General features: G+C 39.4%; 1 protein-coding gene across 1 annotated transcript; it reads left to right on the top strand.

Moving 5' to 3' along the window:
- Window positions 1-772: 772 nt before the first annotated feature.
- rab15 (RAB15, member RAS oncogene family) lies at window positions 773-17,426 on the top strand. The gene is made up of 7 exons (XM_086264691.1): window positions 773-1,121; window positions 12,564-12,624; window positions 13,981-14,041; window positions 14,674-14,751; window positions 15,299-15,388; window positions 15,563-15,628; window positions 15,735-17,426. The coding sequence occupies exons 1-7, from the start codon at window positions 998-1,000 to the stop codon at window positions 15,894-15,896; spliced, it is 642 nt and encodes a 213-aa protein (XP_086120817.1). The 5' UTR covers window positions 773-997; the 3' UTR covers window positions 15,897-17,426.
- The last annotated feature ends 333 nt before the right edge of the window (window positions 17,427-17,759 follow it).

Below are 17,759 nucleotides of genomic sequence, written 5' to 3'. Positions count from 1 at the left end.
GGGTTAACTTTGCCCATCAGAGTATGCTTGTAGCTCATAATTATAAAGCCAGGACGTTTTGCCACTTCATTTTAGCCGTTAAAGTATGCTTGTAGGTCACATTCACAAAGGTAGCATGGTTTGGTCCTGAGTAAAACTTTAGGACTATAATTGTTGTTGTTGTTGTTAGTATTATAGAGATGACTGTCTGTCAGACATATACATTGTTATGTATTAAGTGCTGAGAATTATTGCATGTGGTATGAAAGATTTCCTACGTCTGACCTTGTAGCAGTATAGCTGGAACAGTCTGTTGTAGATCCTGTCTCGGGACAGATACAGGCTGTATATCCAACCTATCTCTGTGGCGCCTAGCCCTGTAGATGCTACAAATAATAATCTACTCAAAGTAGCAGATTGTTTGGACTTGATTGTTATTATTGTTGTTATTACTGCATCCCAGAAATGTGCTGCAAGACACCAATAGCACCATACCTGCCTAAGGAAAAAAAAAGACAAGCTTTATGTCTTTTCCTAGCTTTAGAAACACGTTTTTAAACAACCAATTTATGTTTTGTAATTCATAAACATTTTTAGATTTTGTTTTGGCAGATTTAAACAGCTAAAGTCTGGGAAATTTGGGCCTGGTGTATTATTTGTTGTCACTATCAGAACTTTTAAAGCCAACAGCGTGTACAGAACATGTTAAAATTCAAAACTAGTAGCGCGAAAGGGCCACTTTTATGTTGAAAAACATCACCGGAAGTGTCTTTTTATCATCGAGTCTCACCTGACAGCGGTCCACCGCGCCCAGTGGAAGCTGGAGGCTGACTGTGGAGCTGGGGCATCCTTGTTTTGTTAACCACCGACCCAACACCAGTGAGCAAAAAAAAAGCGAAGTCAAAGCCGTTTATGCTGAGCTTCTGAGCAGATATGGGATGCAGGTGGGGAGGGGTCGTTCGTCCATCGCTGAGTTAGCTGACTCCGGCTTTTATATTTCAACAATACGTGCAACACTATGGCTAAGCAGTACGATGTGCTCTTCCGACTCCTGCTTCTCGGAGATTCTGGGGTTGGGAAAACATGCTTGTTATGCAGATTCACGGACAACGAATTTCACCCATCTCACATCTCCACCATCGGTAAGACGCTGCACTGCCAGCAGGACTCGTTTGTTACCTGTTTTCTGCACTTCATGTTGATCAGCTTCCTGATTTATCCTAACCCTCTTTCATCGTTTTATATGTGTGTGTGTCCCTTTTTTGTGGCCAATAATTTTTTACCAATTAGATCCAATAAGGTTGAACGGGAAAGTGCTGCGTTATTACTTAACCATAGCAGTGAATTCATACAGCAGAAATAGAAAAGCGTGATTGGATTGTTTGGAGAAGCCCTGAGAGGGGAAGAGCCAACACTTGGCAGCCATGCAGATGAGTTCACCAACTACCAGCGCTTGGCACTGACTATGCAAACGAGTGCCATTCAAAAAAAATAACAAAAAAGATTTATATATATATATATATATATATTCTCATATATATGAATGAGAAGTGGACGTTTTGCATCAGCATCCTTGTTACCGGTTAAACTGGGGCCCTGGAGTCAGCAGGTGTACATTAATTGGCTGCAAGTGGTTTCTGATCAAAGTTCCTTCTCAACTCAATGCCTGGCACAAATTTAGTGACCCATTCTGTGAGGTCTTTAAATAAAATGTAAAATCTTGTAAAATGAGAGTTTGTCAAATGATTAAAACTGCAAACATCACTGACTAAATATCAGTTACACAATCCTGGTATGCACTAATCAGATGTTCTCTCTGTGACTGACAGGGCTGACATGTTCAGCTCCTTCTCTGTTTGCAGAACAAACTCATAGATTTGCCACTTCCCCGTCGATGACTATTGACTCAGCAAAGCCGAGCCAGCCTTCATTCTCATAGCTAATATGGGCTGTGCGCTTCGCAGTTTGGATTCAGAGTCACGACAGGCGCATTACCATGTTTTCCTTTGAGGTGAGGGAAATAAGGATATACAGTAAGCAGTGGGTTTTACTCACATGCTGCTGCAGAGTCTGCAGGCTGTGCTCTCTGTGTGTGTTTAGTTAATAGAGAGATCTGCAATTTGCCAGAAATGAAGAAGGGAGCATACAAACATTGCCGTGGGTGAAGAAAAAGTCAGGAAATGCTCCTGCTGGTTGTGAGTGATAACTGACTCTTGTAGTGAAAAGACACACAGAACATGTTGTCGAGATAAGGTCGAGGCAATGAATCATGAATCCGGTGCTAAGCCATGTATTTACAGGCGGATATTACTTCACAAGATCCAATATAAAAAGGGAATATAAACACGACCGTGTCTCTATTTGTTTCTTCCTTTTTATTTTTGGACTCCTTTAGTAGTTAAATAAATGCCTTTGTATTAGTTTGAATAATGCTCCTGTAAATAATCCACACTCTATTAAGCTCAAATTCATTTAAAGGCTTGTCTTCCCTCATGTTTTTGCCAGCCAGATGTGATATATGCCCACATGCATACAGCTGCAAAGGCTGCAGTATGCTATTTTAAGTCCTAGACCTATAGCACTCCACAGGAAACTTCCACCCTGGAGAGAGTGATGCTTACAACCTATGCAGCAAGCCTTTCTCTTGTCTCCTACAAGGAAAATCCCAGCTGTTTGTGTATGTTGAAAATGATGACTATATCGATCTTTTTGTGCTTTTGTTAGACCATACCCAGTGTTCACAAGCACAGCTGGATGTGGTAAGAATCTGCCGTCTGGCAGGCAGTGAAATCCAGACTCATATGGGCCAGAAGAGCTGTTGGCAGCAGGTGGTGCCTATAAGCCACACTGAGAGGTCTTTCATGAAATAATTAAAAGTTAATTCTTCTGATAAACAGGGCCCACAAACTCCAAAGGGAAAGAGAGAGCAGGAGCTCAAGAGTGACCATCATCAGTGCTTTCCTTCAGCGGTTCAATGAATCATTTCCCAACCTTCACGCTGACAGAGGGATATAAATTCTCTCCCCTGTCCCCCTCATTGGTTATTCCATTATTTATCACACCCCTTTACGGTCCACTCATTCATTTTCCTGCTCCTAATTATCCCCAAAACTGCTGCTCCCATGGCTTCTCATTTTTTCCTTCATAAAACACTATAAAACCTTTGTCTCTCATTAAGCTGATGCTCCTGCTGTTACTCAGAATGCTACAATCACAACATGCAGACATTAACAGCTCCTAAACAGTGTGATAATGAATAGATATTTCTAAGTATGTGGATACCTGAAAACATATATATGAATTTTCATTGCTGTTGTTATACTGTAGACATTAATCTGCTGCAAGGCATTTGAAGACGGTGAATTTTCTCCCATATAGCCACAAGAGCATGAATTAAGGTTGTCAGCTGTGACTTGTGGGGGAAGGGTTTTTAAGTGTTTCCACACCTGAAATCCATCAAAACTAGCTGTTTTGATGGATTTCAACTAGCTGTTGTTGTTTAGCTGGCATTGCGTGGAGGATATTGTCATGTTGACATGTTGTTAAACTAACAGGCTTGGTTCAGACCAAAACTATAAAAACATAGCTGGGAAAACACGCCCACTGTTTCTAGAACTGCATTTTCCTGTGTTTTTACAGCATTTTGTTGTCACGTGACCTGTAAATGCTCTTTGGCATTTGATGACAGGTCAGTCCCTGCCATTTCTGCAGGAAGCAATTTTAAGTTATACATAAATATAAAACTGTCAAATTGCATTCATTTACTGTAAAGTACATGCAGACAGGTTTTCTAGCATTAAACAGTTATTTTTACACTGAAATTACTATAATTTAGATCAAGTTTCCTTCTATAAAAACATCGCAATACTGTGCTGTGTAAAATATTGGCTATACACTGTAATATTGTCAGCCTGTTATTTAATGTAATTTTAACGCCGATACTTTAATAACCATTGGAAGATAAATTTTGCATGCTGTAAATCTATATATACAATCACTTTATTGCAAAACCCAGTTCAACTGCTCGTTTACACAAATATCTATCTGCCAATCACAAGGAAGCAAATCAGTGCATTTAGGCATGTGGACACAATCAAGACAATGGACATGAATTCGAAACAGGGCATCAGTAAGAAGAAGAAAAGTGATTTAAGGACTTTGAACATTGCATGGTTGTTGGTGCCAGATGGGCTGGTCTGAGTATTTCAGAAACTATTGAAGTGCTGTGATTTTCATGCATAGCCATCTCCAAAGTTTACAGTCAGAGAACAGAGAAGAATTGCCAGGCTGCCTTGAGCTGATAGAAAGGAAAAGGTAACTGAAATAAGCACTCAGTGCAATCAATGTATGCAGAAAAGCATCTGTGAAAACACGTTGAGCCTCACATGGGCTACAGCAACAGAAGAGGACACCAGGTGGCACTCATGTCAGCTAAGAAACTGAGCCTACCTCTCAGTGGACTCACCAAAATTTGACAACAGATGACTGAAAAAAGGTTGCCTGACCTGATGAGTCTTGATTTCTGCTGTAACATTTGGATTATAGTGTCAGAATTTGGCATAAGCAACATGAAAGCATGATTGATCCTGCCTTGAGTAAACAGTTCAGACTGGTGGTGGTGGTGTAATGGTGTGGGGGATATTTTCTCGGCACCATTTTTGAGCCCCTTAGCACCAACACAACAGCCTACCCGTGTACTGCTGCTGACCATCTCAATCCCTTTATGGCCGATTAGCCATCTTCTGTTTTTATTTCCAGCAAGACTGCATGTTACAAAGCTCAATCATCTTTCTGGAACATATCATTGAATATCCTGCACGTAGATGGCCTCCATGCTCATCAGATCTTAATCCAGTAAAGCACCTTTGGGATGTGATGGAACAGGAGATTTGATCATGATTGGACGTGCAGCTGACAAATCTGCGGGTACTATGTGACGCTATCATGTCGGTGTGGTCCAAAATCTCTAAGGAATGTTTCCAGCAACTTGTTAAGTTTGTATCATGCAGAATTAAAGCACTTCTGAGGGCAAAATACTCACGCAGTGCAGACCGTCATGTGTGACTTACAAATCTTCTGCCAGAAATCTACTTTATAACTTGTGACATAGTCAGGAACCTCTTTTAAGCTTATGGCGTAACCTTCCACGTAACCTGATGTGCACCTTGTGAGAAGTGTAACTATACGTCCGGTCAAAGCAACCTGCAATGACTTGAATGGCGTAGACGTTTGCAGCGTAGGATTAAAAATTCCCACAGAAGACTAAATCAAGCTTTAATCCGTGTCCACATTTGCGTCTCCTGAGTTAAGTTTGTTGTCTTTCTTGCACTGAGACAAGATCCCTTTTTTCATTAGTATTCACCGTTGCCATGTTACACTGGAAACCACTTAACACATCCACAGCAATCAAAATCTAAGCACTAGGTACGAAATAACACCACATTACTTTTAAATATGAACTTAATATTTACACTTCCTTAATTAGCCATGTCTGGCCTGGGTCCAGTTTATTTTTTAAATTTCTGTATGTTATGCACTAATTGAAGTAGTGGGTCATCTCTAATATGCTTTTAAATCATTAGACTCCACAGAAACTTGCCTTTATTATTATTTTCTATTAGATTTAACACAAGCATTTGAAGTATTCACAAAATAAAGCACCTTACTTACCTTAAAAAATTCCTATATCTTTTACAATACTTTCTTCCAGCATATTTAGATTCATTGCCTTCTGAAAGAGGTGTTCGATAGGCAGTTAGTGTGAGTCACTTGGTCTCTTTACCATGAAATAAAATCAGTGCTATAGTCATTAAAACTGCCACTGCATGTATGAAACGAGAAACTATGACTTAGCTTTCTAGTTTCAGCTGACTAAAAATGGAAAGATTGAATATTAAGAGTCAAACAAGGCCACGGTAATTGGAGCAAGAGTTCTGATCGCACCTGAATGAGTAATACTTCCTCTCTTGTTGAGGTATTTCATTTTATTTTCACAGATAGCTGTGTTCGGGGGCTGGAGCGTGCACACTTGTCTGACAAAGAGCAGCTGCAGAGATGATTTAGTAATGGTATTCAGTCACACTGCTGAGTTTAATCTTCCTCACTGTTACCTTGCCAGTCTTGTCACTGGCCTCATTGGACCTCCTGGCTGTCAAAACACCAATAAAATATCAGCCCTGTGCTGCTTTATATCATAGCTCAATAAGCAGCTGTCCACATTGTACTTATCCCGGTGGTGTTATGGTTATACACGTAGCTCGCTGCTGCTCGATAAGCTCAGTGCTCTAAAGGGTCAGAAATGGATTACGGCCAGCACAGATGGCTATCCTATTGTAGGAGGTTATCAGGGAAACAGAGGTGTTGTCATAGACTTGGCTTTTCTGCGCCTGTCCATAGCACAGATAGCGTAATCTTACGAGTATATTATGTCAGCTGAGGTGGCTATAGTTGAGGTTGTATTTGTCAGGAAGTTTCAGATGGCTGGCGACTTTACTGCATGTTTCTCTTACTGCAGTTCCTGTCACGTCTCTAATGTGTCTTTCTTAAAAAAGACAGGAAAAAGATATAAATACACACAGTATACAGCGTTTTGTCTTGAGTCAACCCTCATTTCTACTACTATAGGCGTCTTTTAGTTTGCTAGGCTTCTTGAAGGACATTCAAAGCTCTAATTTGGATTTTGTTCTGATCACTGTCAAGATGATTCCACACTGCTTCAGTAACTTTGAGGTCCAGGCTCTGGGAAGGCCAATCCATGACTGATAGTGTTACTATCTACGTGTGCTTGCATTTGAAGTATTTGGGAATATTGTGATGCTGAAAAATTGACCTGTTGTTTCATTTTTCTATATGGTATTACAAAATCCGGTGGTACTTTGTGTTCATAAATTAATCAGTTTTGAAAAGATTCCCAACACCGCTGGCTAAAATTCAGCCCCAAACCACGACAGAGCCTGCACTCTGTTTTACAGAGTGCAATCTCTCTGTTTTACAACTGGAGAGATTCAGTGATATTCCTCTCTGCTGACCTCCTGCATACACATCGACAATGATTTCCTTCTTTCTGAATGACTTTCAGATGCTGTTCATTTGCTGTAGATTAGTTTTGTTTTTGTTTTTTAGGCCTTTTTTTTTTCTCCAGTTATCCAGTTCCCCAAAGATACCATTTAGAATTGGTTCTTTCCTAAATTAGGTGCACAAGAATTTGTATCTAACATTTAATCATAGAGTATAAACTTTTTGACCAATTGACCCTGAACGTTTCATACTGAGAGTCATTTTCAATGGTTACTCGGACACAAAAAGATTCACAGTGCACAGCCAAGATTGACGCACCAAAACCAGAAGAAGGTCCCCTTTTTCTATCACCATTACAACTTCCTCCTTCATCCACAATGTGGCTCAGCTGCAGACAGTTCAGCGAGAAGTGGCTCAGATCACACGGCTGAGCTGCCACCCTCAAGCACAGATTAGGTACAGGCTACAGAAGTTTGTGAGATTACTACTTTTGCAACTCTAAATATTTCTTCTGTCAAACTTTCAGTCTTAACTCTCAACCACTGCTGACTGAAGTAAGCTCCATGAATTGAATATGTTTTACACAACTCTTTCTGGAGGCTTTGCAGAAGTTTTTCATACATGCACTCATACACCTCAAGATCCTTAAACAGATTTCATTTTAATTAAATCTTTCTAAAATAATTTTTTTAAGACATGTGACATTTTAGTACTGATAAAAAAGGTTTTAAGTGGAGATTCCTTAAACTCATCAGCATTTGCCTTCAGCATTTCTATACTTATTTGTTTCCTTCTTCTTTGAAGCAGCTGACATCTATTAGTAAGGTACATTTCTGCCATCTACTTGGCTTGAGTGTAGTTAGAAGACCCTTTGTTATAAAATCACTCCAAGGGTTCAGTATTAATCATCCAAAGTTTTTGTTATACTGTGTTAAAGCAACATTTTTCCTGGATAACCTTCTTTTCAACCCATTAAAGCAGACTGTGTCATCCTGCAACTGTCAAATACAACAGGTGCCAAGGAATGTAAAAGCTACTTCACTAACTATAAACTAGCATAAACCCCTTTCCTATGAATAGACACATTACAAATGCTAACTTAATGACGTGTCTTTTTCTTCTCTGGTCCTCAGTCACATGTTGGCTGCATAACTTGGTATTCAGTCCTAAAACACTTTGACAACCTTTTCTCTTGGACCTTTTCTAAAATTCTGTAGAATTTTTCCTCCGGCTCAGATATTTTAGCCATGTTAAAAAGACATGTTCCACTGGTTTTCTCCCTTGACATCCCTCAAACCCCGTGTTTTGCTCTCACATCCTCGCTCTTGCTTTTATTCCCTCATGTGCTATTATCAGCCTTAAATTTAAAAAAAGTTTTGCCACCTTTTTTCCTCTATGTGTTCCTGGTACTGAAGAATCCCAATAAGATTGTGTTTCAATACAGATTAATGACAAGTTTATTATTGCCAAAGAAGGATTGCCCCTTGTCCTTGTGTTCCCCAAAGACAACAGCTGTTGACAGCTGTTGTCTGTCCTCTGCTAGTAATGCTAGTCATGCATGTCAGATCCATCCCCCAGTGACTGGGTGTCAGTGCCAGAGCATCCATCCGTCCATCCATCTGTTAGTGAGCCTGTCACCATTACCTACAGCACGCTGACATATTTTACTGCCTAATCCGTCTTGCACAGTCAAACATAGTCATCCCAGTAATTAGTCAAGTCAATTTTGAGTGTGTAGCCATTTGTTTTTACATGGCTCTCAAACTGCTGATTGTGAAATGCTGCCGTGTTCAATTAACTGCTGTCTCTCATACTGTGCACATTGTGCCTCTGAAGGGAAGAAGCAAAGCTGACAAGAAGCGTTTGTTTTTTTCAAGGTGTTCCTCAAGATTAATGTTTTTTTTTTTTACAGAGCTACAAAAGCTGAGCGCAGGATTTAGTATGCAGTATTCATATCGCTAACTCAAATGTGTGCAAGTCACGGACACGATTCAGCTCTATTCTCTAGCATATATTCCCTCATGACAATAAAAAGCAATAACATTTCGAATAGTAACAGACTGTCAATCAAATGTACTAGTGTGTTTCCTTTTAAGGCTTTTTTAACCGATTGCAGATAGTTGCAACATTTATGGCTGTAACAGCAGTTACACATGCTTTTTTTTAAAAATTCTGTCTTTGAACAGCAGTATTCAGGGCGTTCTACATTTTTTCTAATGCAGACTGAAAAATGTGGGGAAAAGAAGCTCAGAAAACAGACATTTTTATGTTGAAGGCTGTCTTTGTTTCTACGTGCTTTGCAACTACAACTAAATTTGCCTCATTTCGCACAGTTGTTATAAAGTAATCAAAAGCAATATAAAAGATGAATGTCGCCACGGTGATGCCACGCATGGGTGTTGAATTCTGCATAGCGGAGGTTCAGTGTTACCATTTGGCCGCTGACAGGTTTTTCTTAGAGCTAAAAATGCCCACAGGCTGGGGTGCTAATGCTAGCAAGTTTGGTTAGCAAAGTGAACTGTATACATGCAATGAAAAGGCATAGATATGCAAAGCTGAAGTACGAACCTTTTTGGTGGTCTGCATCAATATTAATCTGATTATTCCATTAAATGCTCAAAAAGGCACAAACACATTGGAGAGCCAACTTCGTTTAGCGGAGATGAACTGAAAGTTAAGGTGACCACACTCGTAACTCCAGTGTGCAGAGAAATAAGTTATGAATAAAACAACTTTAAATTGTTATGAAGAGGGAAACTGTCCTAAGAGGCTCAAACTATTTTTCTACCAGGCTGTAAACACACTTTTTTCTGCTGTAAAGTTGGCCCTTTAACATGAAAGTCTATCGGGACTGGCTCATTTTTGAAGCCTCAAGTGGCCATTCTAGCAACTGCAGTTTTTGTTGGGTTTTTCAGCTTCAGAGGTTCCTGCTTGTCCAATGCCAGCTTGATGGAAAAACCCCTTCTTCCTGTCAATAGGATACGTTTTGTAAAATGGCTGGCAGGATGTCTGACTGGATGAAAAACCCACTGAAGTTGATTTTTTTTTTTTTTTTTTTTTTTTTTTTAGCAGCTGAAAGAAGACAGTGTAGGCTGAAGCATGACTTGCTTTTCTCGAAATAGAACTTAGACTTTAATGATTTGTCAGTTTAGTTTTCTTGATTTTCCAGATTTGGTCAGATTCGTATTTGTAGACATTCACTGCTAAACTGCAGAGCCCATTAGGCTTTCTGTCTATATCCGCATTTTCTGCTCAAATCATTACAATTTCCATGAATGACTATCTGACTTGCTTAATACAATGCAGGAAGACAGCATCTTTTTTTAATGGTCTCCTCTCTTGTCTCAAGCCTCGGGCGCAGCAAGCTGCTGATTGTGATGCTGACCTTTCATTTAGTCTGAAATCTCTCTGGTCAAAGGCAAAGGTTGAGTATAACTTTTAAATGAGGCCCCTTATTGTCAAGCCAGTTCACTCTAGCCTCCAGCAACATTCACTGGACTCCTTCTTAGCCCAAGTATAATCTGAAAACAAGTTCGGCCAGCTGTAGTAGATATGCCAGCTTTTCCTTATGTCAGTGTCTTAGAAAATGAACCTCATAATAAAAAACACAAGCAGGACGTTTTCCATTTCTGTGAATCGATTGGACCCGGTAGCTCTTTCTGTGCGCGTGATGCTGGCTGTGGCACAGGGGTGTTGAGTATCAGGTTAATTGGGATGAACAGTTAATTGATTTCCCAGGGATTAGTGCGGTCTATAGAAGCCTGTGGGTGTGCTTTGTATTGACTTAACTGCATTAGTCTGCATTATAGATAGAGAAAGGAGATGAGGAAAACAATGACTGTAGTTGAATGTAAAATCTGATTGCTTTGTTTAGGAATTTTACTGTATCTTATCCAAACGTTAAAGACTTACTATAGCAGTTGTTTGTTATTATTGATGTTCAGGGGGGTTGGGGGTATTGCCATGCAAAACAGGACTCAGTTTACTGCAGTTTCTCTGAGATCCTGGCTTCAGGCTCTTCTTCTACAGTCTTATTACATATACACTACTGTCAAAAAGTCCTCATTTCCCATTATATATATTTCTCATTATATGTTTTTTTCTAAGGAGCCAGAATTTCTTATAATTTTTAAGGCTATATTGAACAAGAGTTTTCCAGAGTTTCTGAAGTTCTTTCAATGTTTATCTTTGGTGATTTGTTGCTTTGTCATTCATTTGAAGTCCACTCCTTGCACATCACTGTTGCAAAGTCTTTTAATTTGTTAACCACTTAAGACTTACCTATGAGTCTTTAGAGCATTAAAAAGGACACCTAACTCAAGGGAACCAGTGTTGTGTATACAAATAACAGCCAACTCAGCGAAGAACCAATTTTAAATTGTGTCTTTTTGCATTTTGGTCTTAGAAGCCTTTAACAAAAACTTAGCATTTTAAGCATTGCTTTCATTAATGCAAGGAAAAATTGTATGAAATAGTGTTTTTGCACAAAGAATGTGATTCACAAAGAACTATTAGTGAAAAACCTGGCATATGTCAACATGGTAAGATGTGGAAAGCAGTAAAAGCTTCATTTTTCTGTCCTGACAACGATTCCAAACATTTTATAAAACAAACCTAGTAAAAGCATGCATGTGTGGTAAATAAAAAATGCCACGGTGCACAAATATCAGTCATGGATTGGCCTCCCCAGAGCCCAGACCTCAATATTATTGAAGCAGTATGGGATCATCTTGACAGAGAACAGAACAAAAGGCAGCCAACATCCAAAGTAGAGCTTTAAAGTTTTGAATCTGCTTAAAGACATTACAAGAAAGCTTGTCTGAGGCTTGAATAATTAAAATGCTCATACCAAATATTGACTTTCAAGCTCAACAGACTTGTGCAAAACCTAGTTTTTGCTTTATATACTGCATTTCCATGTATGTTTGTCCATGTCTCCATAAAATGCTGCACATTTACAAGCAAAGTATAAATGCCTAAAAACTAAAAACTCTCATATATGTTTAAAAATGGACAGTCCTCATGATAACAAATAAACTTGCCCCTGTCTGACTTTCTGTGAATAATATCACACTCAGCTGTCTGAAATAGATCAGAGATCACTGAAGCGTGAGTGACTGCTTACTTAACCCCTTCCCAGCTCTCTTTTCTTTCTTCCCATCCCTCCTGTTTGCTGTTATGTTGTGCTCAGTTATCATATAGCTCTTTTTTGTTCTTGTTCCACCTCCCCAACCCCTCCCCCACGCAGTCAATACAAAGGACTGAACTAAACGAGCACTCTGCTCACTGGATCATTAGCTCGACCTTCTCTCAGGCTGATTATACAGGGATGATGTGCCTCTCTTTGTGTTAATGTTTCCTATGATGTTGCAAAGCTGGAGCAGATAGTGGTAAACGTCCATCTGTCGGACAAGCTTGGTTAATTAATGTTGGTCGCTTACCGAAAGGAGAGTGTATACAATTCTGACAACAGTCAGAGCATTTAGGCTGTCTCTGGGAGAACTATCAAATAAAGCTACTTTGTGAATGTGATGCTGTGTTTCCTCATCGTATCTTCTCCCTTGCAGGGGTCGACTTTAAAATGAAGACACTACTAGTAGATGGTATCAAAGTCCGCATACAGATATGGTAAGAAACTGGAAAGAGACAAAATCTTATTATAAGGTGTTGTATGTTGTTTGAAGGGTTAGCCATAGACTGCATGTGAAAAATTAAAAAAAGTATTATGTAAACCATAATGCCAGCTACTGATATGTGGACTACTGTTCTATAACCTCATGTCAGGCATTAAGGCCGCTGCCATCTCGGGGGGTTATTTGAGCACAAAGGGACCATATTTGGATTGAAGGGTGGAGATAACAAGCTTGGTTAGCAAGGTGTATTCATAAATTGCATAATTGCTAATTAGTGATAAAATAAAGTAAAATCAGCATAGTGCTTAACACGTTTGGCCTACACAAGTTCCCTTGTTTACAGTTAGCGGGAGAGACAAATCCTGATAGGGTTGTGTTGGGAACGTCATCTGTGTTTCTTAAAAATTAAACAGGAAAAGCTGAAAGAAACTTTAGTGCACAATAAGCCGTGCTATTTGTCAGATAATTATATCACAGGTCACCCAAAAGGCACAACCACAGATGAAAGAGTGATTTCAAACCACAGATATTTCTCGATTTGAAGACATAGTATGACCAAGATTTACAAAATATTTTTTTAATAGTTTCCCAGATCAAAAATGAATGATTGAGTCCAAAAACTGTAACACAGAAAACTATTTTCCCAGAGACTTCTATAGGATAAAATTTCTTTTTCCAACCTCAGCTATCTTCATCTGGCGGCCTTCAGATAGCATCCAGGTTTAAAGCCCACCTGTTTTGACTTCACCTAGAAGATAGCACGTACATTTTAGTCACGTATGTTTTACTATTTTTGTAGCACCAAACCTGGAGTTTGTGCCCTATCATAACTCACAACTAGAGTGATGACATTTTCCCAAACTTAACCACTGATGCGTCACACTGACGTTGTAGAATTAAGTAGAAATCGAAATGCATGAGGGAATTTTCTTTTCATGCAAAAAATTGTTAAAATGCAGCTAAATCGCTCAACTTCTTTCTTTTTTTTTTTAGAAAAGACTTTTATGAATTTAACCAGATCACAGATCAACTGCTGTTTTTTTTTTTTTTTGGTTTTTTTTGCATTTTATCTAGAGAGCCTATAACCCACATTTCACATACATCTGTCTACCTGAAGTCTTAACTTTGACATTGCAAAAGCTGCACAAGAGTCACTAAAAAAAGCTCTGCTGACCACAGTTTGCCCTTTTTTTTGTTATTGTCTGAAAAGCTGAAAAGGTATTTTAGGTGTCTGGTCGAGATTTTGCTAAGTGTCCTCTTTAGCCTCAACACTTCTAATTACCTGCCTCCTGCACTCCATGTCATTGTATTATAATCACAAAATGAATATTCATATATGTTTGTTTTGCAGGGACACTGCGGGCCAGGAAAGGTACCAGACCATCACTAAGCAGTACTACAGACGAGCGCAGGTAGCTTAAGTCTCCTACAGTTACTCTGCCATAAATTGATGCAATATTATTTCTGCACACACACAGTACAAATTTAAGTCTAATCTGTTTTAGATTCAGTTTGTTCCAGCTACAAGAATAACCCTTGCCTAATCCTTACAGCTGCTTATGTTACTTCTCTTAAAGGAATCATAGTGGAGCCGCTACCCTGAGGTTTTCACAACAAAAGGATTTTATCTGAGACTAGTGGTGTCGTAAATGTTCTTCCTTTCCTCAAAGGAGTGTGTAGCCCTTTCGCAGCAGTATGAAATTTGTTTTGGGCTGCTAAAGAGGTTAAACTGGCTGAAACCTAATTGTCTATTTACCAGAAACTGGTAATGAAATTGAAAGGAAAGTTTCTTTATCCTGTTTTGTGCTCTAAAACAGTTGAGTGGATTTCTCTTCCAGACTGTGGCTCACAACACAGAACACACTGCCAGTAGAGGCAGCCAGTTTTCCAAGTGCTAGTCTGATTTGTTTATGGGAATCATAGGAACGTGTTATGAAATGCTCCAAAAAGGGTTCAAGCAACATTTTGTAAACATGGATCTCAAAGGTGCTTGAAAAATATGCATGTTGTTGTTGTTTTAAAATCTTTGACCGTCTCTTTTCAGGGCATCTTCCTGGTATATGACATCACGAGTGAGCGATCGTTCCAGCACATCATGAAGTGGGCCAGCGACGTGGACGAGGTGAGTCAGTGTGATTTGGGATTTAAGAACTCAATAAATCAGGCACATTTTTCTTCAACGCTGTCGAAAGGCCCGAAGTAACAAATGGACCGAGTGTGCAGAGGCTCCAGCTTGACGAAGAACATATGGCTGGCATGGTGTGATAGAAACCAAACACACTGACCTGACAGCTATTCTGCGTTTACGGTGTTTCGTCTTCGTTTGTCATAAATATCGGAAAGAACACGGTTTTTCCACATGCGCTCACTTTTTCTTCATAAAGCTCTCTCATCTTCCGCTCCCCTTTATCGTTTCCCAGGTGATCTTATGCTATTAATTTAGTCATTATGAATGTAATTTCCTCTATGGGTCTCTCCAAATATATCACCTATTGATGCTGGCACGCTTCCCACTTGCTTTTAATCTAGGTCTCATTTCCTGTACACTGTCGCGCTCTCTGCATTCTCCTGGCATTTGAAACATCTCTCTGCTGTCTTATCGCTTTGTTTTCTGCTCTTCTCCCTTGTCTGTAAACATCTCTTCGTGTCCACATCACAAACCCCTGCAGTACGCTCCTGACAAGGTCCAGAAGATCCTCGTAGGGAACAAGTCGGATGAAGTGGACAAGAGGCAGGTGGCCACTGAGCAAGGCATCAAGGTGGGTCACTCTGGCATCGATGGCTATGTGTACCTAGCAGAACTTGAGTTCGATTTTGTGGCTCTGCTTTGCTGTTTAGATACCTGGGATTATTCGGGAGAGAGGGACTAAAGAAGCATAACGTGCTCAGTTTTTTTCCATTTGCTCCCATTTTCACCGTAATCTGTCTTCCAGCTGGCCAAGGCTTATGGAATGGATTTCTTTGAGACAAGTGCCTTCACCAATCATAATATAACAGAGGTGAGGTTACACGGGGAGACACTTCTCTCAAGGCCATGCACAGAAATGCATGTACCTGTAATTGCATCACGGGGTGTCTCATCATGTCTATGTGTCTCCTCCAAAGACTTTTACACGACTGGCTGAGCAGGTGCTGGCAGCCAACAAAAAGGACCTGGATCTACTCCGGATGTCCGTTAACGACGAGCTCAATCTCACTGCTCTGGAGGAAGAGGAGGGACTCTGTGACAGTGCTGCTGGCGACCAACGCAAAGGCTGCTGGTGTTAGAGGAAAACCTTGAATCCTGACTGAACATATGTCACACATGCCACACACTTTGCACACTCCTGGAAAAATGTGTTTCCTTTTTCTTTTCTTTTTTTCTCACCAGAGGATGAGGCTTACGTGTCTGTAATTTTGATATCAGCTATGTTTCATCTTAGTATTTTAATTTAGTTTGGTGGGGCAGGGCCAAAAGTGCTAACAAGTCACTTGAGAGCAGTTTTAAGGGTCAAGCGAGAAATATTTTGCTGAACAAAGACTGTTTGCCTCCTTGTAGCTGAATGTTCACCATTTTCTGAACAGTTTAGCATGTCTTTGTAACCAAATGTGGTCTCTATCCACTGCAAATTTGGCAATGGACACAAAACTTCTATAAGGGGTGAAAATGAAAATCTGATAATGTTTTCTTTATAAGTTACACAGATGTAGAGTACAGAGGAACTGGTTGAAATCCCCTTTTTTACCTTCAAATGCTTTAGATCCAGTACAAGAAATTACCACAAGAGGGTGCTATATGCATTGCAAAAACAGCACTCGAGATGTCCAGCGGTCATTACATCCCTGTTTTTCCTCTTCTTCCGTTCGTTTTTGGTTTTATTTGCACTTGCAGTGGCTTCCTTCAACGGAGCGAAATGATTCTGAATATATGCATCCACTTTATTGCATTTTGTTTGCATTGTTTTCATACATATCATGACAACAGAGGAAGTGTTGCAGCTTGTAATATTATCTAAGTGGTCTGATTTACCAGTCTATGGCGAGGGAAACATCGAGAGCAAAATAATATAGTTTCCCTGTAGCAAACAGAAGGTATTTTTATTATTTTATAGAGTTTGTTTATAGAAGAAACTATAGTACAGGTGGATCGCTGACTGCATATTGCATTGTACATACCACGTTTTTAAAAGCAATGTAGATTGATAGACTCATGAGCAAGTGTACGTCATGAACTTCACTGTAGAAGGCTGTATAAAAAGTCCACATGGGTATTCTCGATGGTCTAAAATATTCCCTTTGTGAAGATAATAATGTATCGATCATTTTGTTCTTTTAATAGCTGTTTTGTACAGAGTTCAGTGGAGATGCCTTTTCTTTTGTTTGCTCACAGATTTAACAAAGGACGAATGAGGGTTCTGCATGCGTTTCACACTCCTTTCCTTTCTTTTCATTGTAACTTCAATGAAGTTAATATTCACCTAACCGTAATATAAGTGAAGTATTTGACCAGAGTTGCCTGTTTGGAGAGTAGACACAGAAAGATGAACTTTGGCTACATTTTTTGCAACTTAGTATTACTAAATGCTACTCAAAACAATTGTTAACGTGTGCAACATGTGAAGCGGCGGTATGTCGTAGCGAATTATGTTCTGGACTACACTCTAGATACACAACTTATCTGTGTTGTTTTCAGGAACTTTATTTTTCTCTTTCTTTCAGACTACTTTAATTGCATTTGTGTAACTATATTACATGCAACATGTTAACCTTGAAGAAATGATGTCTGATGTTTATGAGTAAATACTTGCAGTTATATGACACTGTGCTCAGATGTCTTCTTGGTAATCACTAAATATGATTTGGAGATGCACTACATTGTACTATGCTAAATGTTCAGGTACTAAAGACAAGATTTTAATGGCAAAAACATAAAACCTTTGCTCATTTAACCCCTTTTTAATAATTATTATCAGAATCCCTGAAATGACACGTTTCCTGCTTTTTGTCTTTTAATGGCCATTATTACTCTTACCAGATGATGGTATTGCAGTGTGTCCAGTAACATAGAATTGCTGTATTGTAGGGCTGTGCGATATGACCAAAATCTCATATACCGATATAAGAATTCTATCGTCCCGATAACGATATAAA

The sequence above is a fragment of the Aulonocara sp. 'chitande type north' Nkhata Bay genome, linkage group LG15, assembly GCF_057382095.1.
Source record: "Aulonocara sp. 'chitande type north' Nkhata Bay isolate Kocher_YH1m ecotype deep benthic linkage group LG15, A_spYH_male_GT1.1, whole genome shotgun sequence".
Taxonomy (NCBI): Eukaryota; Metazoa; Chordata; class Actinopteri; order Cichliformes; family Cichlidae; genus Aulonocara; species Aulonocara sp. 'chitande type north' Nkhata Bay.
Note: the sequence above shows the minus strand (reverse complement) of the source record. Positions and strands in the feature narration are given on the sequence as shown.